General features: G+C 55.8%; 8 protein-coding genes across 8 annotated transcripts; 3 read left to right on the top strand and 5 right to left on the bottom strand.

Annotated features, from left to right (window-relative positions):
• Positions 1-46: 46 nt before the first annotated feature.
• Positions 47-1,744, bottom strand: MFIFM68171_00971 (CwfJ domain-containing protein; the record flags this gene model as incomplete). The annotated part of the gene is made up of 1 exon (XM_071056393.1): positions 47-1,744. The coding sequence occupies one exon, from the start codon at positions 1,742-1,744 to the stop codon at positions 47-49; it is 1,698 nt and encodes a 565-aa protein (XP_070912494.1).
• A 2,517-nt stretch (positions 1,745-4,261) lies between these two features.
• Positions 4,262-6,075, bottom strand: MIH1 (m-phase inducer phosphatase; the record flags this gene model as incomplete). The annotated part of the gene is made up of 4 exons (XM_071056392.1): positions 4,262-5,366; positions 5,437-5,644; positions 5,726-5,799; positions 5,864-6,075. 4 exons carry the CDS (start codon positions 6,073-6,075, stop codon positions 4,262-4,264), a joined length of 1,599 nt encoding a protein of 532 aa, XP_070912493.1.
• Positions 6,076-12,189: 6,114 nt separating this feature from the next.
• POL5 (DNA-directed DNA polymerase) lies at positions 12,190-15,279 on the top strand (the record flags this gene model as incomplete). The annotated part of the gene is made up of 2 exons (XM_071056391.1): positions 12,190-13,234; positions 13,286-15,279. The coding sequence occupies 2 exons, from the start codon at positions 12,190-12,192 to the stop codon at positions 15,277-15,279; spliced, it is 3,039 nt and encodes a 1,012-aa protein (XP_070912492.1).
• Positions 15,280-15,623: 344 nt separating this feature from the next.
• Positions 15,624-16,757, bottom strand: PRE10 (Putative proteasome subunit alpha type-7; the record flags this gene model as incomplete). Its single annotated transcript, XM_071056390.1, has 3 exons — positions 15,624-16,289; positions 16,439-16,663; positions 16,755-16,757. The coding sequence occupies 3 exons, from the start codon at positions 16,755-16,757 to the stop codon at positions 15,624-15,626; spliced, it is 894 nt and encodes a 297-aa protein (XP_070912491.1).
• Positions 16,758-17,822: 1,065 nt separating this feature from the next.
• Positions 17,823-18,818, top strand: MFIFM68171_00967 (uncharacterized protein; the record flags this gene model as incomplete). Its single annotated transcript, XM_071056389.1, has 1 exon — positions 17,823-18,818. One exon carries the CDS (start codon positions 17,823-17,825, stop codon positions 18,816-18,818), a length of 996 nt encoding a protein of 331 aa, XP_070912490.1.
• Positions 18,819-19,778: 960 nt separating this feature from the next.
• Positions 19,779-20,744, bottom strand: MFIFM68171_00966 (uncharacterized protein; the record flags this gene model as incomplete). The annotated part of the gene is made up of 1 exon (XM_071056388.1): positions 19,779-20,744. One exon carries the CDS (start codon positions 20,742-20,744, stop codon positions 19,779-19,781), a length of 966 nt encoding a protein of 321 aa, XP_070912489.1.
• A 1,514-nt stretch (positions 20,745-22,258) lies between these two features.
• MFIFM68171_00965 (uncharacterized protein) lies at positions 22,259-24,468 on the bottom strand (the record flags this gene model as incomplete). The annotated part of the gene is made up of 9 exons (XM_071056387.1): positions 22,259-22,421; positions 22,486-22,646; positions 22,703-22,787; positions 22,855-23,207; positions 23,282-23,357; positions 23,411-23,458; positions 23,535-23,805; positions 23,866-23,997; positions 24,057-24,468. 9 exons carry the CDS (start codon positions 24,466-24,468, stop codon positions 22,259-22,261), a joined length of 1,701 nt encoding a protein of 566 aa, XP_070912488.1.
• A 585-nt stretch (positions 24,469-25,053) lies between these two features.
• On the top strand, positions 25,054-26,616 carry MFIFM68171_00964 (uncharacterized protein; the record flags this gene model as incomplete). The annotated part of the gene is made up of 3 exons (XM_071056386.1): positions 25,054-25,359; positions 25,417-25,673; positions 25,800-26,616. 3 exons carry the CDS (start codon positions 25,054-25,056, stop codon positions 26,614-26,616), a joined length of 1,380 nt encoding a protein of 459 aa, XP_070912487.1.
• Positions 26,617-26,851: the final 235 nt, after the last annotated feature.

Genomic DNA, 26,851 nt, shown 5'->3' with positions numbered 1-26,851 from the left:
TGGTGTCCGGGGCTCAACCGAAACCGTATTAACCGTAATAGTCTGGTTAAGATGCAATCGTAAAATCCCATTCCTTAAACGCGTTTCTGAACGCAGCAACATCTGCGGTTTCCTCTTCCTCCGACTGCACCACATCCTGCCAGATCGTCCGGTTCTCCAGACCAAGAAGCTTGGCCATTACCTTCCGCGGATACTGAAGGTCGAACCGGATGCTCTCATCAAACCGCATCAGGAGACTCTTTCCGACAACCCGGCCGCCGTCACCGTCATCCTCCTCGGCCCAGATCCAAACCCGGAAATAATCCCCCTCCACCTCGTCAGCAGTGTCGAAGTCCTTCACCGTGAACTTGCCGAGCTTCAGGTCTTCCGCCAACACCCTAAAGCCAGCCTCAACCAGCCCCTTGCCCACCATTTCCGCCGGTACAGGCAAGAACTGCCAGTGCACGTGGATGTTCCTCGCGCGGTTGATCTCCCACGTCACGGCGCCCAGCTTGCGCTTCGACACCGACGACACCATGCCCTGCAGCGACTCCCGAAAGCGCTTCATCTCCCCAAACGCATTCTTAGCTTCGTCCTCGCTCATGGCCGCGGTGCTGAGCGACGCGGCGTGCGTGAAGGGCGTGATGACAAAGTGGGCCGGGAAGTCCAACCCTTGCTTCTTGAACGTGTCGGCGGCTGGGAGCGGTCCCTTGGCAGTAGCGAGGTATGCGTGCTCGCCGATGCTACAGACCATGTGCGTCGGGAGGTTGGTGTTCGAGAGGCAAAAGAAGCAGCGATCCGGGCCGGGGGGTGGGGACCGCTCGCGTCTGTGCTTGTGCCGTCTGTGGCCGTGGTCGTGAGAGTGGGCGAACCGAGAGAACTCGGCTTGGTCTGCGGTCCGCTTCCTCATGGCTGGCTTGAAGAATGGAGAGAGGGTACTCCCTGGTGGCGGGGAAATGACTGCTTCTCCGTTGAGAGTGAAGGCGTACATGGACTTGGCCTTGGCTGGGTTCAGCCATGGAGCGAGAGAGATGAATCGTGTGATTTGAAGTCCCTTTCCTTTATCGTCCTCGGCAGCCTCTGGAAAGAACGGCTCACGCTCGAAGCAGAAGTTGTCGGGTGACATGGCGAAATGGTACCTAGGTTTTAGCGCTTCGCAGAGTTCTGCAATGGTCTGACTGGAAGCTGCAGTTGTAGCACTGATCTGCATTTCCTTGGCCTTGGCGCTGTTGTTCCAGACATCGGTTGGCCACATGGTGGTGAGTAGGATATCGGCATTGTTGGCTCCCCGAAGAGCCTTGGCATCGCCTTCCGTGTGGAATGGCTCATACTGCTCCTTAGACAAGCCAGCCAAGATGTTTAGGTCGAGCATTCCTCCCAATGTAACGATTCGAACGCCCTCGGATGTCTTGGTGACGCTGCGTTTGCCAAGGTAATGGAGATTGGGTGCGATTTCCTCATCCTTCTCGATCCTCTGCACGACACGCGGTGGCAACGGCGTGCTACCTACGGTGAAGTAAGTTGAGCATGGAATCTCGATACGGCCCTCTAGAAGGTCAGTGAGCTCATCGTCATCCTGGGCCTCGCCAAAGAGATTTCCCGTGGTAATAGCGAAGCTAAAGACGTTTTTGGTGTGCAGTGCGGAGAGCTTGCCGAATGCGGACCGGAGCTGACCGTTGACGCTGCCAAAGACGAAGCTGATTTTATCAGTATAAGTGATGTCGCTGAAGTGTAAGGTGCTGCGAACTGACATTTTGGCAGCCATGTTGCAAAACCGAGATACTTGTATCTCAGGATTGCACAGGCGCTTGTGGATGGGAGGAAGAGGGAAGAAACCCCAGAAGGCAGGAGGCGAAGTAATTAAAGCTGTAGCATCAAGTTGAGTAAAACTTCTGGATCGTTATTATATCATGATGAAGGCTGTGAACACTACAAAGTGTGGATGATGGAATTATCAAATGAGGAAGCCACGATACACGGGCGCAAGCGATGAGATGATGCAAGAGACGCGACGTTGAGATCCATATCGTGTTATCTTAGCGCCTCTTTTCAGTGGTAGGCCAGTCTCATGCATTTACCGAGGCCACGCCAGAACCCCAACTGAACCCAGCAACGAAATCAGGGATGGAGACACCTGCATGCAGGAACCTGCAGTAAAGATGCAGCTAACTTCAAACCCGGACGCCAAACTGTGCACCTAAATTCCAGCGGACCTCACCCCCGGGAAAGGCCTCGAAAAACGCCGCCTTGAAACTTCCAGAAGCCCTCCCGTCGTCGACCCGGGCCTTGGCACCCAAATCGGAGCGGGTACCGGCCCGCCACTTCAGCAAACGGCCCACACATCCGGGCCGGGCCGGCCCCGCTCAAGGAATATCGGATCGATTTTCGCCCGAGTCACAACTCCACATTTCCCAATGCCATGATTCTCACGTAGCGTCCCAACTCTGTATCTCGCTTCTCGAACTGCACCGTCCAAAAGAGTGTGTTGGGTAACAGTCCCAACGTATATAAAATAAATACACCGCTCCTGCCGACCAGGCGATGGTGAAGCCATCCATCTACCCAACACACACACAGACCAAGTCCGCAGTAAGCAGACACCCCTGTAGGATAACCCTCACCACTAAAAGTTAGCCGGCTCCAAGCTCTTATTGCCCACCCAGCAATAAAAACTGTTTCCGATATCCCGGATATCACCATTATCCTGCATTTTAAAATTAGTGAAAATTTCTGAGCTTCGAGTGACAAGGGTGGAAAGGGGATGAACTGAGTCATCCAATGTAAACACATTCACTGCGAGGCGCGTAATCACAACCAAAAGAGTTGCTATTCCAGACGGTACGCAACTGTCTTGTAGATCAACTGCCCCCTGTTCTTGCCATTGCCATTGTCCGTTCGTTTAAAAGGCAAAGCTCCAGCAAAAAGCGTCAGTTCTGCATCCCAGACATCGCACCAATCAGAACGGACCGTAGTTTTAGACCTTTTTTTTCTTCCCGAGTTTCGCTATTTAGGTACATCAAGGCTGCTGCTCGTAGGCAGCACAAGGTCCTATATCATGAGTGAAGGGGGGGGGGCCTAAATAAAAACCCTCCAGTGTGCTGAAGAAGCGGGGACAAATAAACACCCAGGCCCAGCAACAATTACCGTAGCTGTGAGAGCGTGGCGATAGAACAACTTGAGTGGGTGGATGCTTTGAATGGGAAAAGGATCATTGTGCCGTTATGTGGCTTCCTTACAGTTCCCATCCTCCAAGAAAACGGTCCAATTCCCGTATTTCGCATCCATCTCTCTCCCAAGCCAGAGGCGGACATGCAACCACCAAATCCGAGCCTCATCATCTGCCACGCATAGGTCTCCGCACACACACTGGTTTCCCCCCACACCTGACCCTCCTGGTAAGCCATGCAAATCACTGCAAGCGCGAGTGTTAAGCGTTTCTTCCAGCCCACCCGCGTCTTGGCGTCCAGAGAGAGATACCGTTGTAAATCGACAAAGGAAAGTTGATTCGGTGTATGTCGGACCGAAACGAGTATGAAATCCGTACATGATTATGTTGGGAAAAGCCTCGGATGAGCAGGTGGTAGCGATCGTCGACAGCTCTGATGAGGACCCCGCGGCAAAAAGAAGAGTCCGGGTGCTGCATTACCGTGATCGCGGAATATTATGATAATTTTGCCAGTCCCTGCCGCGTTGGGACTGGTAAATGGCATGGATTGGTCAGCCGAAGTAAAACATCTGCCGCAGACATGAAGACGATGCAATGCTGAAAAGATGCCACGTCTATGCGAATGCAGTATGACGAAAACCAAGCGGACGAGCCCAGGGATGCCGGATCCAAAGCTCTAGATGCCTGGAGGACGCCACGCTATGCCAATGGGTCTAATGCCGAAGAAGAAAAAACCTGCTGGGGTGTGCCGTCGATTCTGGGATGGCCAATCCTTCCGACGGCAAACCCTCCTCGAACACCAGACCAGTCTCGGTCGGGGGGAGGTTGGGAGCAGGAAGATGGATGAAGTTAAAAGACTAAGGAGATAGTGTCGTAGTGCGGGAACATGATGTCACAGTGGGTGATATCAACAAGCAACATCTGCTTATGAGGTTGACCTCGGTAGAGGACTGACGAGAAATGTGTGACCGAATCACATCACAATGGTAGCCGCCGGCAGAAGGGGTGAGCCAGAGCAATTAAACGCCAGACCTCGCGACCTCGTATCTGGTGCAGAGCTGCGGTCGCGTTGTCGGTAGTCGCGACACCGCGATCGGCGGAAGCGAGTTGCAGGCGTCAATACGACGCCATACGCCTGGCATGGGCTCGGTCATTCCCGAGGATAGGTGATGCCCCAAGCATCGAGACGTCGCAAAGGCGGGAATTAGAACGAGCAGGTCCGGTAGGCGAGTCTTGCACTGTTGGATCTTGTTGACCGAAGGCGAAGGTCTGCGCACGGCCCAAGCCCCTGCGATTCTGGCGCAGGCGGCCCATTTCCCGCTCGCAAGTGTTAACATGCTCCGCGGCATTCATCTCCACATAGGCCTGGGGGTAGCACCGTTCGCGGTGCTCGGTAAAGAAGGCGCTGTAACCTCCGTCCAAAATGTAGACTTCGGGGTACGTTAGCCTCGGGTAGTACTCGGCGTTCATGTTCCGGTCTTCGGCTCGAATGTGGCGAGCCATGATGGGGGCCCGATGGGCAGAGTACTCGCAGTGAAAGATCAGGAGAGTGCGGCCCTCGATCGGAGTACGGAACAGATGCGAGGCCAACAACTCCTTGTCGTTGTAATTGATGGCGCCGTCGATATGCCCTCCTTCGTACTCGTACTCGAACCGGCAGTCGATGATCATCTTGTGAGCATAATGCTCGCTATACTTGCCGTCGAGCACCTCTAGCATCGTGCTACGCGTGATGCGCGGAATGCTGTCATTCTGGTCTTCGGGGAAAAAGTGCGGGAGAATGGGATCATGTGGTTCCTCGAGGTCCGTCACGGACTGCAGAACCGGCTCCTCCTTTCTGGTCTTGGCAATGTCGCTAGGGTTGTCGAACATGCTCAAGCAGCGACGATACTGCTTACGCGGCCGTACAAACGGGTTCGAGGTCCGTCGGGTATGGCTCACGATGGGCGAGCCATTGCGTACACCGCTCGTGCCATTGAGGCTGCCAAAGTGCGACTTGGGTCGTGCAGCAGCCATAGAGGAGCATGGGCTGTTAGCGCTCTGAGGCCGGCGCTCCTGGGGAGGTGAATCTTCAAAACACTCGCTCAATGACATGGATGAAGATGGAGAAGAACCGAGTTGGCAATCCCCCCCAGCGCCGGACGAGCGGGTGGCCATGCCGCCTGAGGTGTAGCCTTTAGCACGAGTGAGCGACGGGCGCCTCAGGCCAAGTCTCCTCCGTCTAGGAGAAGCACAGAAGAACATGTTAGTGTTTTTGTGCTCATGCTTGCTGAATGTGCAAGCAAACTTACTCAGCTGCGCCGTGCTTCGACGGTTCCATTGAGGATCGAGGGATCGGAGACTCGAGCATGATGTCGTCGGCCATGGCCAATCCCGGAGTGGGTGATTGAATCTCGACATGGGAGACGAAGGGCACCTTGTGCGGCAGTGGCGACACGTCCATCATGTCGACATGACTGGGCGACGAAGAGGGCGGCAGAGGAGGAGTAGTCACATAGTCTGTCCATACAAACACACACTTCTTGTCAGTCCCAGCATTCATGCGGCACATGCCCATCATCAAGCAGCTCCTCCACTCACCACGAGCCTCGAATGCGTCCATCATAGCGGCCGTCGTGAAGAGGGCGCGGCGCGGCGTCGGAAACATCGGACTACTATACATTTGCGTTGTGTAAATAGCAGGGAATGGCAACAGTCTCGGCAGGGCGGGATACTGACCTGGCGTCATTGAGCTTGAAGTTCTGTGACAGGTCGGCCGCCAACGACGCCGCCGGTGACGAACCCCTGACAGCTTTGATATTGAAGTATTCCGGGTTCGGTCGCTGGAAGCCGAATTGGTTGGGTCCGAGAGGACTGGGCACAAGGTGCGGTCCGAATAGGTTCCCCGGAGGAGCTGGCCGCATGGCAGCCAGCGGTGACGAGGTTTCCATGGCGCTGGAGGATACTGGTGCATGCACAATTGTATGACTGCGAAAGTGTCGCAGATATAAGTGCCCCAGGTGTGTCCTGTCGACGTTGGCGGAGATCGCTGGCTGCAGGTCGCTGGCGTGCAGCACGAGTTGGGACTGACAAGCAGTAGTGGAGAGCTTGTCGTCACTCTAAGGTAAGGCGGGCAGTGCACCAAGCCAACTTGTTGAGAGCAGGCCAGCGTCAATCGGCAGCAACCACCTCGATTGCACTTGATCGAGAGATCAGATTGCAAAAATTGGTGGTGGCCGGGGCCCTGAACTTGAAGGTTCAGTTTTCTCTCGTCGTCCGGTGCAACGCGGGCGGTCTGCAGTTTGAGGACTGGCAGAACCAGGGAGGGTAGAAGCTGGGTGAATTATAGCGGGGTTCCGCTCTAAATGCAGGCCTGGAAGGTACCACAGTGGAGGATGGTGTCCAGGGTCGGGAAAGGCCGCCTCTTTGCTTAAGGTAAGTTAATTGATAGGGGTAAAATTGAAAAGAAGCAAATCGTTGAACGTCCTGCGGATGGCGTGCCGATTTCCTAGCTCTCGCCGTGCAAGGGGCTCGGGACCAGAGCTGCGATGATTGCAGGGCAGCGGGTTGGCACGCGTCGGGGTCGATGACCTCTGGCTGCTCCAAATGTTGGTTCTGGAGCAAGAGCTCGAAGACCTGACCTTGGTTCCCGTCCCTGCCGATTCCGAGTCCGACACTGCACAGTCGCAAGCGGGTGTGGGAGCACACGATAAGCGGGCGAGAGGTGCTTAAGAAGGAATTTTCCCTCGCCGACGTGGTGCACAGCTCCGACAGGGAAGCCCGATCAAGCAGTTGATTTTCTGGCGGGTTGTCAGGGGCGATTCGCTGGGACAGCATGGTTGTCGCGGTTGCTTGGGAGCAAGGGACCTCAGCAGCGGGGGACCCTTGTCCGCACCTTGGGGGAGCTCCCATGGGAATTGCGGAGCCTTGGAACAGCTTCCCTGCCGCCGGCACAGGACCTCGAGCTACCACACGCGCTTGCGAGTGACTTGGCACCAGGCGGCCCGATGGGCCAGAATTACATCACCGGCATTTGGACACCCACAGCAGTTCAAGGTACTACACCTAACGCACAACAGCTCGATCCAAGTATCCACGCCATTGGGCAATGTACTGTGCGATGTTGGACGGTGCTGCTGCACGTCGAGCATGCCGTAGGCCGACTGTTGGGCCTGGGGTGCCGCTTGTCGGGCGCCTCAGGGCTGCAGCTGTCAGCGGCCAGGTTGGAGGTTGGAAGGCACCGGAAAGAGTAGCTCGTGTAAGTGGAGGACGACGCGCTTCCTTCTGAGATGCGTTCTCCTCAGACAACGGGGATGACGGCGGATCAGCCGAGAAGCCCACAAGAAAAGGAACAGGAACAGGCGAGCGAGACCATCTTAGTTGCTGGCTCGAGCAGGACTTGACGAGCCATTCCACCTGGCGTCAGATCTCGCCTTCCCAGCCTTATTCGGCATTCGGGTCCCACTTTCAAGCTTGTCCCCTTCAGACGACCGTCCCGTGAGGGCAGCCCGTGCGGCAGGTCGCATGTAGAGGTTTGGCACTTCAAGAACGGCACCACCTGCCAGAGTCCATACAAACTTTGGCAGCGCAACCCGGAAGACAAGTTTCAGGTCGGCTCGGCATCCAAGCGCCGGCAAAGCGTGGTGTGGATGTCTCTCCAAGTCCGATCGGTTCACATTGTGAGCTGTTTGTACGACTTGGACGGATCGGGAAAGTTTCCACACATCTACCCGGCAACCGTGCAAGGGAGTTCGGCGGCTCAGACAGCCGGGGTTCAAGATCCCTGGCCGAGCAGCTGTTTCGGGAGCTTTGGCGGTGTTGAGCGAATGGGCCCCCGAGTTGAACGACTTTCAGTTGCCCAGACGAAGGGGACAACGGGAAGCACTGTGGTTTAGCGCTGTTCCTCCCCTTGGCTGCTGCGACGCTGAGAACTGCTAACCGCAGGCAATTTTAAAATGAGCGCCGTAACCAACCACTGAGCATCAAGGATGATAATGGGCTCTCCGTGACGCCGGCCCCAAAACCACGGAATTTTGAATCTATGCTAAATTCTTCGCCCACGTGTCGATCGCGGGCCGCGTGAGAGAAAGAACTACGATCCCGAATATTGAATCCTCCATCGCACAGGGGAAATGAAAAGTGCAAGTCAAGGCCGTGCCGTTTCGGTCGGACGTGCAAGCACGGACGCTCACAGGGAGTGGTCTGTTAATAAACTTGCGGCATAATGCTCTGGAGTCTCGCCCGTGTCTGGCCAACACTGGTGTTGAGAGGTTGGTCCAATAGCCGCATCGAACGCCGTTTTTGGCCCGGCGACGGGACAACCCCCAGCTTGCCCAATTCTTTCTGCTCCAGGACCGGTGGGGATGCAGCACAGCCTTGAGCGACAACGCCCTGCGAGGCCCGGTTCCCCCATCAAGAATGACGCAAAAGACTTCTCAGTGTCCATTGTCCAGCAACTGATTATCCAGTCCTCAATCCCAAGATTCTGGAAGGAATTGCGTCAGAGAATAACTGGCCAAGCTCGGCGCAGGTCAAGTCCCTGGCAACGGATTGTCCAGGGTCCCTTGTCCGTTGCGGCCTGGGGCGGGACCCAGAGCTCGTTGGTCCCTCCCGAGCCGCGACCTTCGCAGACGACACAGTGTTGACATGTGGGAGCGGAGAATGGGCACTGGTCTCGGTCTTATATTGTCCTCTGCCGGCAAAACGGGAGGGAGTATCCAGGCCCATGTTGGACCTCCAGACACGGCCCTGGTGAGGTGCACATCGGGAGAATTGCAGCCCAAAACCACGGGCCTGGACAAGCGACAGTATTATGCCGGTGCGTTATTCAGAACCTGGAGAATTTCACAATCGCCCAGATTCGATCTCGGTGATCCAAAAGACCAGAAATAGCAGCGAAGGCGTGCGTGGTTCGGGAGGGGGTATCGCTCCCGTCAGCCCTCTCCATGTCTCGATCCGGAAAGACGTCATTCCTCCTTGCAGGGCTGTGGCGGGTGCCCTTGCTAACTTCGGCGCGTTTTCCAAGGCTGAACAAGATCGCCGATAGCGTCTTAGTCCGCTCGTCATTCCCCGCTCATCTGATTCGCCATTTTGTTTCTCGGTCTGATCAATTGCGACATCAGGGATTCTCGATCGGAACTAGCTGTCAAGAGACAAGAAGAATCAAACGCGAAAGAGATGGTTCTCTAATATTCGCGATGGTGATGTTTGTTTACAATGGTGGTATGCCCCTCTCTGATACCGTTCGTCCTGCCTTGCCGAGCAAACTTGCAGAGCATGCAAACCCACTGACCCGCATGACCCAAGCAGAGCGTCAGCAAGCTCGGATCTCCATCCAATGACAATGTATAATGGGCTTCTCGGCGCGGGTCCCAGAGGCGCCAATGCAATCGAGCTCAGCTGTCAGGCGCCGACGCTTCTTTTGGGTTGCAGTCCAGCTCACATCAGATCAGCCACGCCACACGAGCATTCCTCCACCCCAGAAGCGGGTCGGTCTGTCCCTGGAAGCTCATTGGTGTCCTCTGGGCCGTGTGAAGCATTGCATGGGCTCGTTTGAGATGCTGCATGCGGGAGAAAACCGCACATTCGACTGGCAAGGGAGGCTGGATGCTGCATTGGGCCCTTGATGCTACACAAGGTCGCGGGGTAAGTAAACAAAAGACGCGGCAAGGTGCGTCTTTACCTTACTGGATAAACATGGGAGCGAATCCCGTGCCTCTCCGTGCCGCGGGGTAGAAAGCGGCACACGCAGGCAGAACGCGCTGTCACCTGATGAAACATCACTTCCCCGCTCCGCAACCTCCGGCGACGGAGAAGTCCATATCGCGCTCGGTCTGTGTTTATAAGTTGTGTTTACTTCCGACCGATCCTGCTGCTCGGCTAAGGAGACGAATCTTTTCCGTCAGTAATCGAAACATGCTCACGATTGTCTGTTGTAGAATCGACGCAGGTTTCAGATCCGGCGCAACACCAAAACCATCACCGTGTAGCATTGGACAGAGTGAGGAACCGGCATCGATATGCCCGCCGGTACTGTGTTCACATGGCAGCTCCGTACTGTACTGTACCAGAATACACGTGAGACCTGAGTTCCAGATTCCGATCGTAGTGAATGAGGTGTTACCCCCCCGGGCATTTAAACGGCCCCGGTTGGAGAGCTGCTCCACCACTCTGCTTCACGTTCCTAGGTGTTGATCACGGGCCATATCAAACTACCCCTACACTTTCGATGCTCAGCCGCATTCGGCAAGCTTGATCCGAACCCACCAAGCGCACCCCACACCCAAGCAAGCCGGTTCTTGAGTCCCAAACCTTGAGAAATGATGAAATTCCAAGATCGTGTGCGGGGTTACGGTCCTAAGAATTCAGTGCCCTGCTGTTACGCTATTTAGATATCACTCGCTTGCAACGGTGTATAAGCGGCGAGTAAGCAATGAAGCGTCATAGACTTTGTGGCAGTAACGGTGTTTGAATCATGACGGTCAATAACTAGCGGACCGCCAAGCTTGTCCCGGTACACGCTGAACGTACCCGTCCCCTCAGACAGCTATTCCACCTCGAACCTTGAGTCTTGGGAATGTTGTAGAAACAAAACAGAAACCTCGGCTCGAGCTCGGGTCTTCCGAACCCCACACTGCTTCAGCTCGACATGCATCTTGAAGCCCGAGATGGGACCCGTCCCGCATGCACTTAGCATCACTACTGCAGGGTACGAAGAGCATTGACTGGTGGTTCCACTTCGTCTCCAGTGATTCTGGACTCTCGGCTCCCTCGGTAGCCGTGTATGGAGATGGATGGAGATGTAGGAAAATTCACTTCGGGGCAGAGTGTCAGGAGATGGGGCTACGAGGATAAGAATGCGAAGGGTTCAAGTAAAGAGACTTCTATAAGAGGGAATAGGCTGTTTCCCAAAGGTGGCCCGTGATCTGATGAGCAGATCCGAACTGTTTACTTGTTAGGGTTCGATGTTAAAAACGACTTCAAGAGATTTTTGATGACGAGCGATCCTAGCACCGATTGAGATGGGAGCGCAGATAGTACTAAGTACGTATCCGGTCAAGTTTCTCGATGGTTGGTACTAGTAGTTAGGACGTTGTATACTCCCGAGTTCAAAGAAGATCATGTCACACAGTTAGGAGAAGAGACAAAATCCATAGAAAAGCTCTCACCTAAGGCATACAGGGACCAACATTTCCTTTTGGACCGGTTGCAACACTGGCTGTTGCCACAAGAGCGGGTTTTCACGGAGAGGAAATTTTGGCGGTTGAGTACGAGGTTGTGTATCCACTTGGGTAGTCCCGACGGTCTCTCCAGAGTTGTGGATAAGAATGCCGAAGCAGAACTCATCTGAATCTAAGTGGTAGTTATAGTTACTAGTATATTAATTCTTGATTTAAGGTTCATCCAGGAGTATCGCCATCTACTATATATCTTGCATGGATCGTATCTGACAACAGATGTGGCTCAGATAGAGCATTGGAACCCGAGGTTCGATCGCTAAAACATTCACCCACAAGCCAGGAGCGTAATTTGTTGTATTTTCTTTCTTTAGAAACTTACGACGACTGTCTTACCTAATATGGCACTGCATAGGCCACCGCAGGGACTATATAGAGACTTGCGCTTCGGGTCTTGTTGGCCTTTTCTGCACCAATTCATTCATCCAGAACAAACCAACTCCGAATCCCGTTTGGTTTTGCTGCTATGGATTGCCTAGCCGTCGCGCTCACCGCCCTTTACGAGCAATTTCCCAAAGCTTATTTTCTTGTACAAGGATCAAGCAGTTGATATTTTCGCGAAGTTCGTTCGAACTCAGTTCCAGAACCATTCTACGGATGGACCATGCAAATAGCGAGGGTTAACGGTTGGGAAGGTGTGCATCAATCGGGATGACCCTTGCACCGGAGCTGTCCCCCGGTTTTGAGTTATCGGTATCAAAGCGGTCGAGACCGGCAGAAAAAGGTCCCCGCTAAAAACTTGGGGGCAGACAGGTTCTTAGGTCCATGGTTTTGTTGACAAACTTGTTGCATTCCTAAGATCGGTCCATTGATTACGCTCGCAAAATCATGGGCGGCAAAAGGAAACGCGTGGCCAAAGAGGCTGCCAACGACAGCCTGCCGTCTCATAAACGGTCAAAGAAAGAGCCGCCTGCAACCAATGGCTTGACCAAGTCCAAAACGTCGAAAGCCCTTGACAAGTCTCTCTTTACCGAGCACCCCACCGTCGACGAGCGCAAGAGAGAGCTTGCGCTATATGACCGCTTGGGCAGCGAGAACATCAACGAACGCATCGAGGCCGCCGACGCGATTGTATCTGGCCTCCTTGATCAAAACGGCGTTCCTGAACCCGTCCTTCTGCGCCACCTCGAGAAGCGGCTCTTTCGTGGTCTTGCGAGTGGGAGGAATGCTTCAAGACTAGGTTTCAGTCTGGTTTTGACCGAGATCTTGGGCCAATTGTTCGGCGAGAAGGATCTGGCGAGCTCCAAGTACACCGGTCTGACTTTCGAAAAAGTCTTGGGTATCCTGGTGGAGAAGACGCAAGCTGGCGGGAACGTCCCCGGTCAGGAGGAAAGGGATCACTACTTTGGCCAGCTTTTTGGCCTAGAGTGTTTCGTGCGCGCCGGTATTCTCTTTGCTGACAAGTCAAGATGGCTGTCGGTCTTGGACATTCTTCTGAAGCTGTCAACGAAGAAATCTTGGTTGAAGTCGCAGTGCGGCTACGTCGTCGTGCAAGCACTGTCGCAGATGAAAAAGAAATTGGCCGAGAACACTCTACAGAAGCTGGCTGACGAAGGTTTCGCCAAGACCCCTGAAGGCGTCGGCATTTGGATTGCGGCCCTGGATCGGTTCCCCGACATAAAGACCCCGGCGCAGCCGTGGCGGGACCCCTTGGCTACCACATCTCTCACTTCTCTCCCCGCCGCTCTAAAGGATAGTGGCAGAGAAGCATCGAATGAGGGGAACGGCAGCAAGAAGCCAAAGCAGGGCAATTGGACCGCCCAGCTTCACTTCGTTTGGGATCTGATCCTTGCTCACTTCGTCAAGCTTGGTGGGCAATCTGAGGGCGATGCCGCCGAGCAGTTCAAGCAGTTTTGGAACCGTGTTATTGACGGTTAGTCTGAAAATCCTTTGTTTGAAAGGTCTTCACTAACAAAATCTTCAGAGAGCTTCTTTTCCAGAAGCGCTTCGGACAGTCAGAAGTTTTCAGGCTTCATGATATTCCAGAAGATGATCGAGGGTTCCGCGGAGTGCTCGTTCATCGTAACAGCACTATTCAGCAAGAACCTTATGGCCTGTCTTATGAACCAAGCTGCTAAGGAGGATCGGTATCTTCACCGTGCAGCTCTCAAGGCTCTCAAGTCCATCGAGGCCGCCGTCGAGAAAACACCGTCGTTGCTCCCTACCGTCCTCCGAGAGCTCCTCGGCAAGCAAGGGGCGTACAACTTCGACCAACGAACCAACACCAAGACGGTGGACAGACTTCTCCAGCACACAGTTCCCGCCACAATCAAGCCCGTCCTGAAAACGCTGCAGCTGAAGGACCCTGTCAAGAGTGGCATTGATGAACCCAAATACTACCAGGCGCTGGGAAATTACTTGTTTAGACTGGCCAGCGTGCCGTCTGATACCGCAGAGGCCGACACTTCGAGCAAATCAGTTCCCGGCCTAGCAATTCAGGCGCTAACCGAGCTCGCGTACTCAAACAAATCTGTGCCGGCGGAGGTCAGAGAGTCACTCCGGACGAGGTCAACTTCAGCATTTGCTAAGCTAGTGAGGAGGCCTGAGGATTTCGGGCATCTCTGCAACGCCATCTTGTCCATCGAAGTTGACGTAGACCCGGACGATGAAATTGCGAGCTCTGTTCTCCCTGACGCATACGAACGGCTAAAAGACCTGCTTGATCCCGCACAGGAGACGAACGCGACTAAGGCACCTCGACAAGCGTTGGCCTTGCTGCATGCAGTGGGCGTCCTACAGTTCTACAACCAGGAGCCGGACGTAGTGGACCTCTTCGAGGAGCTTGACGAGTGTTATCACAAGCTCGAAAGCCACGGTCGCGCGTCGGATGAGGGGATTTCTGAGTACCTGGTTGAAATCTTGCTCGCCATGGTTGCTCGGCCGTCATCACTCATGCGGCAGGTCTCCCTGCAGGTGTTTGAAGCTTTTACCGGCTTCATGTCGGCGGAAGCGCTGAAGCTCCTGACCGATCCTCTGGTTGCAGAAGAGAGCGTCAAGGGGCAACAGGCCTTGTTTAGCACGGAGGACGAGGACATGATGGACGCCGAGGCCGCTGATGCCAGCGGAAGTGACGAGGAAAAACTTGATTCTGATGTCGAGATTGTCAATCTCGAATATGCGGGATCTGAAGGCCCGGATGAAAGCGACAAGGATTCCGAGGACGGGGAGGAAGAGGATGAAGGTGAAGAGGGCCAAGACAAGGACCAGGAAGCGCTTGACGCTCTCGATAATGCTCTCGCTGAAGTTCTGGGGAGCCACCGTCTTGACAAGGACGCCGAGGCTGACTCGGACGAAGAGTCGGATATGACCGACTCGGAGATGATGGCGGTGGATGAGAAGCTCGCCGAGATCTTCAAGCAGCGCGCCAAGACGACCAACAAGAAGAAGGAAAAGAAGGACGCCAAGGACACGGTCGTCAACTTTAAGCACCGCGTCCTGGATCTGTTAGCGATTTTCATCAAGAAAGAGGCGGCAGCGGCCAACCCGCTGGCCTTTGACGTGTTGCTACCACTTCTCCACCTGGTGCGTACGACAACTACCAAGGCGCTGGCGAACAAGGCTTGTGAGACCATCCTCAACTTCTCCAAGGGCCTCAAAAAGGCACGCGGGAGCCACGCCGAGAAGGCACTCGAGCTGGATCTCGATGCTTTGACCGAACTGCTTGAAGAGCTGCACAGCGAGGCGTCCAAGGACCCGTCGCACGCCTTTGCTAAGGCCGTCTCGACGGCCAGCTTGTCGGTTGCGTCGGTCTTGTGCGGCGCAAAAGACAGGCGGGAGCGGGTATTTGAGATGTATGCGCAAACACAACTGAAGTGGTTCCAGGGCGAGGTCAAGATCCAGCCGGCCTTCTTCTCGGATTGGCTGAACTGGTGTCAGAGTCATGCTAGCACTGCGGCGGCCACACAGGAGAACAAGTAAAGTGCAATCTGCAGATGGAGGAATACCCCGTGAGATAGTGGATGAAGTTGGAATATTTCACATTCCATTTTTGGCGAAGGGACGGCCCTAGGCTGTTCCAGGCGGGAACTTTGTGCTCCAATCCAAGGCAGGCGATCGAGCGCAGCGGCCAATATGACGTGCCCAAATTTCATCCCAGGGAGTTCCCATGTCCCAGTGCTGGATGAAACGACTCTTAAGCTTCCCCCCTCCCCGCCCCAGCAAAAGCCCAAGTCGTCGCCGCCCTATGATACAAGTATATCTCACGCGCCATCATCGCCCGTAAAAACGCCGTGTCATCAGTGCTCTTCCCCTCCTCTACCTCTTTACTCCTCCATCTTGTCGTCGCCCTTCTTCTCGTCCTTCCCTTCATCCTCATCGTCGCTCTCGTCTAGGGCCTTCTTCGCCCACCGCTCGGCCTCTTCGCGCAGCGCCTTGGGCACCTCCTGGTGCAGACCCTTGGTGGGGCCGTCGGCGCCGCTGATCCACGTCATCTCGAGCTCAAACTCCTTGTCCTTGCTGTCGTCGTGGGCCACGTAGATGATGCGGGCAGCCTCCTTGACGGCCTGCTCGAGGGTCAGCTCGCCGGAGCCGCCGAGGTCCAGCTTCTCGAGCTCCGCCTTGGCCGCCTGCCTCCCCTTGCCCGTCGCGGCGCCGTAGTAGCCCCAGTAGAGGCCCGAGGGCTCGATCATGTAGAGGAAGGGCCCGCCGTGCGTCTTGCCCGCCACCTTGCCGCCGGCGCCGCACGCCGGCCCGCTGCCCACCTCGCCGTCCACCGGCGCCTCCTCGCGGCTGTCGAAGCCGCCCACGATGGCCGTGATGCCGAACGGCCGCACCGACTGGTACAGCGTGTACGCCTGCATGTAGCCGCCCATCCGGCTCGCCAGGTCCGCCGTCGTGATGGGCGTCTTGAACGTGTCGCGCCAGGCGCGCGCCTCGTCGCGCGCCCGGTCGACAAAGTGGCGCCCGTCCGGGACCATGCCCGAGTATACCTGTGGAGCAGGGGGGCGGGGCTGGTTAGGACTTGCTCTTTGTCGGCTTTGGGCTAAGGAGGGGAGGGGCGGGGGGAGAAGCGGGGGGAGGGGGTGGTAGGCCGGAGTAAGAAGTGCGGGACAACCGCTGCAAGCGGGTCGAGACTTACCACGCCCAAATGCCTGTCTACAGTCGCGATGCGCTTGTTGGCGCCTTGTTTGAGGAGCTTGGATGTAACGATCTTCTCGACGGCCAGCACGATGCCGTCCTTGCATCGGATGCCGATCGAGGTGCCGCCGTTCTCGACCGCCTTCACGGCGTACTCGACTTGGAAGTTGCGGCCATCGGGCGAGAAGATGGAGTTGGCGAGGTCGTAGCCCGTGCCTATCGACGTCTGCGATTTAGCGGCCGGGACCGGTTAGCTTGGGTCACTTGCGGGCGGCAGTGCGAGGGCGCTGCGGGCGGAGTGCCATGGGGAAACATACCATTGTGACTGGAGATCTGATGGATTTCACTTATGGGAGAATGTGTAGGGTTCTTGCGACGTCAAAAGAACACGGGTGGTGGAAGTTGCGGTTAGGGCAGGGCGATGGTTGGAAGTTCGGGCTTGGCCTGCGAGCTGTTGCGTGCTGAAGCTCCATCAGGCAGCCTGGAGCTGCGCGTTGCTTCCCCGGCAAGTACCTCCGTACTGTGGGAGCTTGCGGCTGGGATTGTGGCTCGTGCCCCGCCTTACTCTCAGCCTTGACCTGCGCCACATCGGCCTGCCGATAAGCTGATAAGAACATCCACCCCTGAACCCCCTTTCTGCAATGTTTTGGACCAACATCTTCGGTGGCGTTTTTCCACAGCTCTATCTGGCGTAAATGATGTAACTGGCTTACGTGGCTAAGCATTGCTTCTCGGCAGTGTTCTGCAATTCTTACTATACAACTCTATTCGATGGAAGAAGATCGTAACATGTGAAAGTGAACGATAGGTTCATGGTTTCATGGGTTCATTAATTGGGGTTTTAGGTGGAACTCGTCCGACGGAGCTCCCGCATACTACCAATGTACTAGAACACACTAGTAACGCTAGAGTCGAAAGGATGACACATTAACAAAAGCCGCTCTGGTATACTTGAAACATAGTTAACGGCTACGTTCTTCGTCTCCTCCGGCGTCGGCGGGGGTCCGCCAGGCAGCTCGGGAGAGCTATTTGCCAGAGTAGCCTCTACAGTTCTCTATAAGAAACTTAGCGTACCGCGTTGTAGCCACGGATCCCTCACAGACCACAACACCAAGAAGCTCTGGAAATCAACTGCCATCACTTCCATAAAGCCTCCTTAACACCTACTCGAACGATAACATCCGTGTCTCCCTGCAATTGCAGCCGATCGTCCATTTGACTATACAGGCCACACCCTCTATTATTTCCTATGACCAACCTGAGGTTTACATTTGCGGGAGACATTGCCGATATTGAGTTTATTTTCGACTGTGCCAGTTAGTATTAGTCGTCTATCGGAGACTACTTAACTAGTAGTAGGCATTCTGATTCGAAAGCAGCAGACAATGGAGCAACCTTTTTCCATTCCCAATTCTACTACCGACGGCCAGCAGGGAACGTCTGCCGCTAGTTCGCCGCGGCGCGAGTCTCCCACAAAGGGTAGCGGGCTCCGCACAGACAGAGAAGGTCAAAGTTACGAGAGCGTGGAGCTAGCTCCAGGGCTCGCCCCATCGTTCAACCATTGCTACATTACTAACGTGTACTACACCCGAGGCGAGACAGGTCCGGACGCCCGGTCGTCGGGCCGGACCTCTGTCGGCGGCAGTGCGGTGCCAAACGTGGTTCCGCTGTCGAGGCCTCGCACGGGGATAGCCCATCAATCAATGCGCCCCCGCACCTCTCCCCGATACATGTGGACACGGTCTTCTCCGCTTCGCGTACGGCCGGATGTTCTACCCAGGCCCAGTCCGCTGGACGATTTATGGTCAGAGACGGGGAACTCGACAACTACCGAGTCCGGCCGACCCCGCAGTCCGAGAATAGTTCACATAGTACCGTCTCACCGCCATGGCTCAATGAATCCAGTGACGAGCTGGATGGGCGGAAAGCCCTTCCCCTACGCCAAGTCCGGCTCCGACTGCCACTGTGACTCCTGCGCCTCGGACTGCGACTCAAGCTCGGCCTCTTCCTCCAGCTGCGATTCCCACCCGACCAGTAGTACTCTCCCCGGCAAGACGAGGAGGTTCGGAGACCGGTCGTCATATCTTCGGTCCCAGCACGACGACTTGCTCGACCGGGCCGTGGAAAGTCGGCATCGCCTCCGTGACACGCTCGAACACATGCGCACTGAGCTTGAGGGCGCCGAAGCCGAGTTGGAAATGACGAGGCAAGAGATTTACCGGCTCTCCATGGGCAGAGAGCCGCGCAACAACAGCCCGGTTGGAACCGATGGGGATGGAAAGAACAGTGGGCAGGAGACGGGATCGGCCGAGCGTGTTGAGCCTCACGGGTCCGGAGGGGGAATTAGAGCCGGGGAAGAAGATAAGGTAGCCAGCGGTTGAGCAATGTGGTTGCGGAAAAGGAAGTTCCGGCTAGTGCGCAAGAGGTAAAGTGATGAAGGCGCCGAGCACCTGAACGCAGAAGGAAGTGATATGTGCACTGGTTCGAAGGTTAACTCGGACCTTGTTTTGATTTTTACCTCTGGTTTTCTTTTTAAATAGGGTAGATTTGCCAATCGTCGATGATTTCCCCCAGGCTATGCTCAGACGAGCGTTCCTATCCACTGTGCATCTCTGGAGAGATAAGGCCCATGAGGGGTTCTACAGTAGTATTCATTGCTTGCTTCCACGTTCCGCCCTTTCCCATCGCTCTATCTCAGTCTCTCGCCGATGAGGTCAAGTTACTCAAAATAGCCCGGACTGTTCAGTGAATGCACCGATAAAGACAAATATCGTTTTCACTTCCCGCCGTCGCCTGCAGGATGAGCCAGAGAGACCTCGGCCCGACACAGACTTGGCGGCCGCCTCGTCCCGGTTGGGTCCTGGCCTTGTAACGTCCTGCTTCGGAGCCAGCGCAGCGACTCCTCGGGCTCGACGTTCTTTCAAGAGATCTCGGCCGGCAGAAACGAGGTTGAGGGTTCGATTCGAGATGATTGCATAGCCATGACGTTCGTATGGTGATTTCCCTTTCCGGTTTACAACCTCTGTTCGGTTTATTCCCAAGACGCGGAGAATAGCGCTTGTATAGTATCAACTAATTACTATGGACATGCCTATTACCACATGAAGAAACAATGGCAATGTGTTGCGTTGTGGGGAACCCATATATACCCCTTGTCGACGATGCCCAGGTCTCACTCAATGGGAGTTCACTACAATGGGATATTCCGACCGGCCCATAGCATGCCACCACCCCGATAACATGTGTGTTCTATAAAAGCCCCCTCAAAAACAGATCAGCCACCCTCGTTTCCGACTCGAACATAATCACTTGCCAAAAAAAAAAAAAAAAAAAAAAAAATCCTAAAGCATCTCCTCATCCACTCCCCTCATCGCCATCAGCCTACCATACTGATCAGCCATAGCCGCCTCCCTCATCCAATCCTCGACGGCGCCGACATTGGTGGTCTTGTAAACGGGGTCTGCATGGCCGACACCACCGCCGGCGGTGCCGATGCTAAAAGTCGTGCCACCACCCGCGGCGGCCGTGGCTACAGCAGTGTAGGCGTTGTTGTTGTTGTTGCGATTCGCCTCCTTGAGTGACAACAACGACGCGGCCTGGGCCTCAGCATACGCCGCCATGCGCGCGGACTCTTCGTACTCACGGCGAGCTAGCTCCTCGTACCCGGACGCCATGTACGGCTCCATGTAGTGCAGCGCCACCGCCGCCACGTCCCACCGCCCGTCGCCTGCCTGGATCGGCGTCAGGGGTGTGCCGTCGAGGGACATGATTGTTTCTTGTTCCTGCTCGAGTTGTTGCTGTTGCTGTTGCTGCTGCTGCTGCTGCTGCTGTTGTTGTTGTTGGTCGTAGCGCATCCTAGCCAGGGCTTCTTCCTGGTCGACCGTGGTCATGCTCCATGCGAGGGTGGGGTTGTCGTTGGAGTTGGTGGGCGGGCAGATGCGCCAGAGCTCAATCAGTCTCATCTTGACTGGGTTGTCGACCGTCTTGAACAGCTGTAATTGGGCGGATGAGAGGCCCGAGGGGTCCACGCTGTGCTCTCGGAGGACCCTCTCCACCATAGCATGCTCGCTCTGGGGCGGTTCCGACGCGGGCCGCGGTTGCTCGGCCTCCTGCCGTACTACATGGGCTGAGTGGGTGTAATGCTGGGAGACGTACACAATCTTGCGCTCTTCCTGGGGAGCCTGGACCGGCGCGGGTGCGGGCGCTGGTTCTGGCGCCGGCTGGGCCATGGGGTTCAGGGTGAGGTTGCGGGAGAACAGCGCCGCCAGCTCCTCCTGGGGCTGCATGCTCGCGTATACCGCAGCCATAATGCGGGTATTGGGCTGCGACGCCGTGTTAGCGAGCGGGTTTCCTCCAGAATATTTGCGCGTCTGCGGCACGGTGACAACAGGGAGATGAAAATGATTATATACCTGAAGACAAGTCGCTCCTCAGATTTGTCTGGCAACCCTCGGCAAGTGTCGCTGCTGTGCTGTGCGTGTAACGTCCGAGTCGCCGGAGCACGGGGGGGATTTGGTGGTGATGTCAGCGGGGATGGCAAACTACGCTGAGGCTTGGTCGGATGTGCGCAGCGCGGGAGTAAGCAACTCGTTATATATTGACTATGCTATGTACTGAAGTAGACGTCACTTTGCTGGGTGAAATCAGGGACAAAGCAGATATGGAAGAGCCACGTGTGAACGAAGAAATCGCTCGCCAGACCGGGCTTGACGTCGAGGGTTAGCAATGAGGCGGGCGGACAATAGCGGGGCACTGAGATGAGCCAAATTAAGCTCTCAAAGAGGCGAGATAAAGGGGGGAGAGGGAGGGGGAGGGGGGGAAGGGAGACAGGGAAGTCGTTTTGAGACGGAAGCCTCCGTCAGAGAGAAACAAAGTGCCAATGTAATGGATCGAGTACGTTTAGAGGCTTGAAACTTGGGTTGCGAAAGCGAGGAATGGGGCGCGGGAAATGGCTTGATATTTAAAGGTACTTCATGCAGGCGCGGTGCGAGGGGATTGATGACGCGAGGGGCAGGCCCCGGCCAGGCCGATTTCTGTTGAGCAAATCGACAGGGCACGAGGAGCAGATGATGGAGAGCGGCTAAGGTAGGGCCGAGGTGGTGACGCCAATGACGGGCAGACACAGGCCTGGGCGAGCAGCCGTTAGGCTGCAACGGCGGCATGGGTATTCCTGCTAATTGTCGCCTTCGCATAGCCTCTGGCCTCGACAAGGTGACTGTTGGGCAGTCACACATTCGGCTCTTCCTTAGAGCAGTCATGCGTTGGAGGGCAGGCGACCTGAAACAGGTCTAAAGCGGCTACTCATTCAGGCCACCCCGCCCAATGAAGCGGTGACACGGAGACCCGTGATTTACGCGGGGCCGACAACTAGCTGTGCGGTGGGGGGCTGGGGGAGGGGGGAGGGGTGTTGGGGTGTTGGGTTGGCAAAACGAACGTATACGGAGTCTCGCTTGGGGCACCCCGCGCTGTAATGGCCGAGATGTCCTTTGGGGAATGGAAATTTGCATATTTACGCATTCTTCGTTGCTCCTACGAGAGCGAGCGCAAGGGTGAGGCGAAGTCTCACAACGCCACGAGCCATGCGCACGCCAAGGTCCAAGAACGTGGCGACCCAAAAGGTGCCCGTAAGTAAAGTGGGGCCCCTTGCATCCATCACCGCTAAGGGTACCGTAATCAATACCTAAGTCATTCAAACTTCCCTTCCACCTCACTACATACCCTTCGGCTGCACTGATTCCACCTCCACAATACTACCCGCCGCCGCCGTGCACTTCCACGTAGACGCTTTCAGAAGGATTTGGTTGCCGGACTCGCCAGACTACTACACCACAACCCTCATACCCTTGGTGTCCAGCTTCGGGACGGCCAAGAAGAAGTCATGAACCGGGATAACGTCCGATTCATCCGTCTCGTAAAGAGACAACTGAGGCCCGTCCGGGCGAAACATAACCGCGATGCCCAGATAGAGCTGGGCATAGGCGATGCTGCACGGGTGTTAGGTCAGGCCTTGCGTGCTCAGGTGAGAGCGACAAAGCAGATACAACTCACTTCATGCCTATACAGTTCCTCGAGCCCTTGGAGAAGGGGATGAAGTTGCGGTCCATGAGAGGGTTGTAGTCGCCGAGCCAGCGCTCGGGGATGAACTTGAGCGGCTCGGGGTAGACCGCGGCTTCCGTGTGCATCATGTACGCGGACATGCCTACCGGGACCTATTGACGAGCGTGAGCCTGTCTTCATGCCGAAGATAGCAAGGTAGGGAGCTTACGCCCTTCGGGATCGTCCACTCTTTGTATTGCAGCTCCACGTCGGGAGAGCAGCGAGGAACGCGCCTCATAGAGCCATGGCTCATGCTGAACAGAGATGGTGTTAGTCCCGTGTCTTTCCTAGGCGGAAGCGCGTTGCGGCAGGTTTGCTTACCGCAGCCCCTCCTTGATGCAAGCATTGAGGTAGGGGATCTTCTCCAGATCCGCCCATCGCGGCATTTTCTCCGGGAAGCCTTCCATGGGCTCCCTCAGCGCCTCGCGAAGCTTCTCCCTAATACGAGGATTCGCAAGAGTAAAGTATGTGATGGTGGACAGCGTGCGAGCTGTCGTCATGGTGCCACCAGACAAGAGGGCGATAAACTCCCCGGTCAGACGCTGCGTCTTCTTCTCCGACTCTGGCATGTCACTGAGCAGGAGGTGCTCAACCAGGGTGCGCCGCCCGCCGCCTTCGCCGAGCTTACCGCTTCGCCGTTTCTTCTTGGCATCCTCGATGTGGTTGGTGATGAGCTGTGGGCGGCCCATGTCAGCATCCCCGGACCACAAACAAAACGATAGGGATAGAGACGTGAATATCTGCTTACGTCCGTGAAAGCTTTGAAGCCAGCCGCTCCCGGCAGCAGACGGAGGAGAATGCCTCGTGGGACATACTGGACCCAGCTTGCATGTTGTCAGCCGATATCACGAGTGAAGGATAGCAGGCGCGATATTACCCCATCAGAAATGTAAAGTGCGTATATAAGGTGATCTGGGAGAAGAACCTGTTCAGAATCCGATGCCTTGACTGGCTCTCAGTAAAAAGACCTTCCAACGGGATGAGGGCGCCGGGAACTTTACCAGTCAGGTGAGAAGTCAGGATCCGAGATGAATGAGGGCGGATCCATGACAGAGATGTTGCCAATGAGGTCGCCGGCCAAGGCAGCGTATACGTGCTCCATGTTAACGATCTTACCGCTGCCCTTCATCTCCCGGAAGCGATCGTCAAGTAGCTTGAGTTCGTCCACGATCATGGACTCGTAGGTCTGGACTTGTCGCCGTGAGAAGAACGGATCCAGGGGCTTCCTTCGGATCCGGTGGAGGTCATGATCCTCAGAGACTGGGTGGGAGCCTGGAACCAGCAGTTCAGCACTCTTTTCATGCTCTTGAGGATAAGAGACTCTTTGCTTACCGTCAATGCCAATGCCGGCTCTTGACCGAGGGAAGATCTGGCTGCGTCTCACGGACCCCGCGACGTAGAGCGTCTTGTGGAAGTCGCCATCGCGAACAGACAACTCCCACGGGTTGATACGGATGATGGGACCTTGCCAGTCTGGATCAGATGCAGAACTTTTTTTTGGAGTCAAAGCCAGCTTGACGCACCATATTCGTCATGCATCTCCGAGATCCGGCGGTAGTAGCGCCCTCGCTTCACCACGTCGTAGTAGAATTCATACCAAGCAGTGGCAGCAGCAATCTTGGGACCCGGGAACCGCGCGATGGGAGAGAAGAAGAGTCGGTAGACGACGAGCAGGATACTGTGGCCGAGCAAGAGGACACAAGTGCCAAAGAGGGCCATGCCCCAGTTGCCATCTAGGAACTCTAGGAGTTCATTGGACTTTGCGACCAAAGCCTCCATTGTCGAAATCGAGCGTATCTCAGTCACGGCTTCGGTAATGATAGAAGCTACGATAATAAGGATAAAGAGGAGGAGGAAGAGGAAGAGCAAAATCAGCTTGGGAGGGGGACTGAAGAGGGGAAGCGCTTTCATCCAGCACCGAGGAGCCAATGTCATGGATCTCGATTTGTAAACGAGCTCTATGACTCGGACATGTAGACCAAGTGCATTAGCCTACGCCGAACGAGAGGCTGATTCGATGTTGGTTAGTGTGATCCTTCTGATATGCAACGTCTCCAACCATGCAGTATCACTTCAACATGATTGGCGTAGGGCAGGCTGGATGTCTTGTTTGAGCCATGCCGGCCTCGAAATGCATGATATGGCTGTAACACAGCCGGTCAGGCTCGTCCACTCGCGGGCCGAAAGTCTGTACGAGGCTCTGTTGGTGATGGAGCCGGACTTGGCCGCGTATCTTACGGGCAGTAAGTAGACTTACAGTTCGTCGGGCAAAGAAGAAGAGGGAACGGGCAGTCAGTAGACTTACAGCTCGCCGGACAGGGAGGAAGCGGGGACGGGTAGCCAGTAGGCTTACAGTTTGTTGGGGAAGGAAGAAGCGGGAACGGTAGTGGGCACAGAGCGAGGAGCACACAGGAGCTGGCGTGGATATGAAGTGCGGCTCATCTTCTCTCTCGCTCCTCATCCTTCGTCTTCTGCTCCTTCATCTTCGTCTTCACATGTTATTGACCTTTCTAGGGCACCATGGAATACCAATACTCTACCATCGTGGATCAGTCGACGTACGAGACCGAGGGTCTCTGTGACGGTATCCCCCTCCGCCTCCACAACTCACAGGAGCCGGAGGACCTGGGCGCTATCAAAGCCCAGGAAGATTGGAGAAGACTCGTGGGCCCGACGGGATTTACCAAGGCAAGTCTCGGACCAAAGTTCAACTTCCTGTCCGTGGCGTTCCCGGAGACGATCCCGGACCGTATGGAGGTCCTCGCGTATTTTGACGAGTTCATCTTCCTCCATGATGATGTCGTCGAAGCCGTTGACCAAGCCAAGGTGAGATGAATGCCCCTACCCCATGATATCAACGCCGATTGCTAACAGCACGGATAGGGGGACGAGCAGAATGACGAAGCGCTCGAAGCGTGCCGTGCGGCAGCCGAGGAAATGGCATTCAGACGCAAGACCGGTAGACAGCACATGATATCCAAAGTTTCACAGAAGATGCTAGCCATGGATCCTGGAGCCGCAAAGAAGACGCTGGCCTTGTGGACAGAGTGGTTCGACAAGGGTGCCGGACGGCTTAACCACAACGGGTTTAATACCCTAAACGAGTATCTGGAATACCGCATCCTCGATGTGGGCAAGATGTGAGCCGTCCCGTCCCCCCCACACCCTCCCCTTCCCCAACACACACACCCTTCCCCTCCCCTTCCCACACACCATTCACCATCATTTCCTGGACGAAAAGACCCAGAGAAGCTGAGAGCCACCAGGTACCTGACCGGCGTCATGATCTTCGCTATGGGTCTCAATATCTTAGACGAGGAGCAGGAGCTTCTGTCCCAGCTCTGCCGCCCGGCCTGGGTCGCCCTCGGGCTGACCAACGACCTGTACTCGCTCTGGAAAGAGCGCAAAGCGGCCGCGGAGATGGGCGAAGCGCATGTCTCCAACGCGGTGTGGGTCATGATGCGTGAACACTCCATCAGTGAGGATGCGGCCAACGAGCTCTGCCGCCAGAAGATTCGGGAGAACGTCGCAGTATTCGCCGCCAACGTGCGCCAGACCCTGGCCCAAACTGACGAATTGTCTCGCGATGTGCGCATTTTCGTCGAGGGCGTCCAGTACATCATCAGCGGTAACCTCGTCTGGACGCTCGGGGCACCCAGGTACAACCCCGGTGCCACGTACAACGCCCGCCAGCTTGACTGGATGGCCAATGGCACGCCCAAGACCGTCGGCAACAGGGAGCAGGAAGCTAGCGCGAAGCCGGAAGCGACAGTTTGGCTCTACCGGTTGCCACAGGCCGTTGGCGAGGCGCTTTGGGTACTATACCGCCACATCTTTCCGCGGGGTGACAGCTGCAGTGCGGAGGAAAACGGAGCCAACCGGCGGACGTGGAGGTCCGAAACGTGGGGATCTTTTCCGCGTTTTATTTCGTTTCCATTGGGACGGGTCAGGCGTGCGGGGTCGCCCGGTTCCTTGGCCGGAACCTTCCCACTTTCGTATCCATCTACAGTCAAGGATGCCGGCCCAGACCCCCAAGGCTCTCGGTCGAGTCTGTCCTGTAAGCCCGCTAAGAATGGCGACTAAGCGTAGTTACCTGGGTTAGCAAGCCATGGGCAGAGTTGACGTTTGGAAGGGGGATTTGACGGGAATCTGTCGACTCTACCCAGAGAGATAAAGGACGGAATTAATTCGATATCTGCGTGTATGCTTATTGCTCCTCTTCCGAGAGCCCGGGCCGTGATGTGACTGGAAATCACTGGGGGATCGGCAGAGGTCGCGACGTGGCCGCGGCCCGCTTGGAGGGGTTGCGGGCTTGCGG

This window comes from Madurella fahalii, assembly GCF_045866475.1.
Source record: "Madurella fahalii IFM 68171 DNA, scaffold_1, whole genome shotgun sequence".
Classification (NCBI taxonomy): domain Eukaryota; kingdom Fungi; phylum Ascomycota; class Sordariomycetes; order Sordariales; genus Madurella; species Madurella fahalii.
The sequence above is the reverse complement of the archived record's forward strand: the minus strand, read 5'-3'. Positions and strand labels throughout refer to the sequence as shown.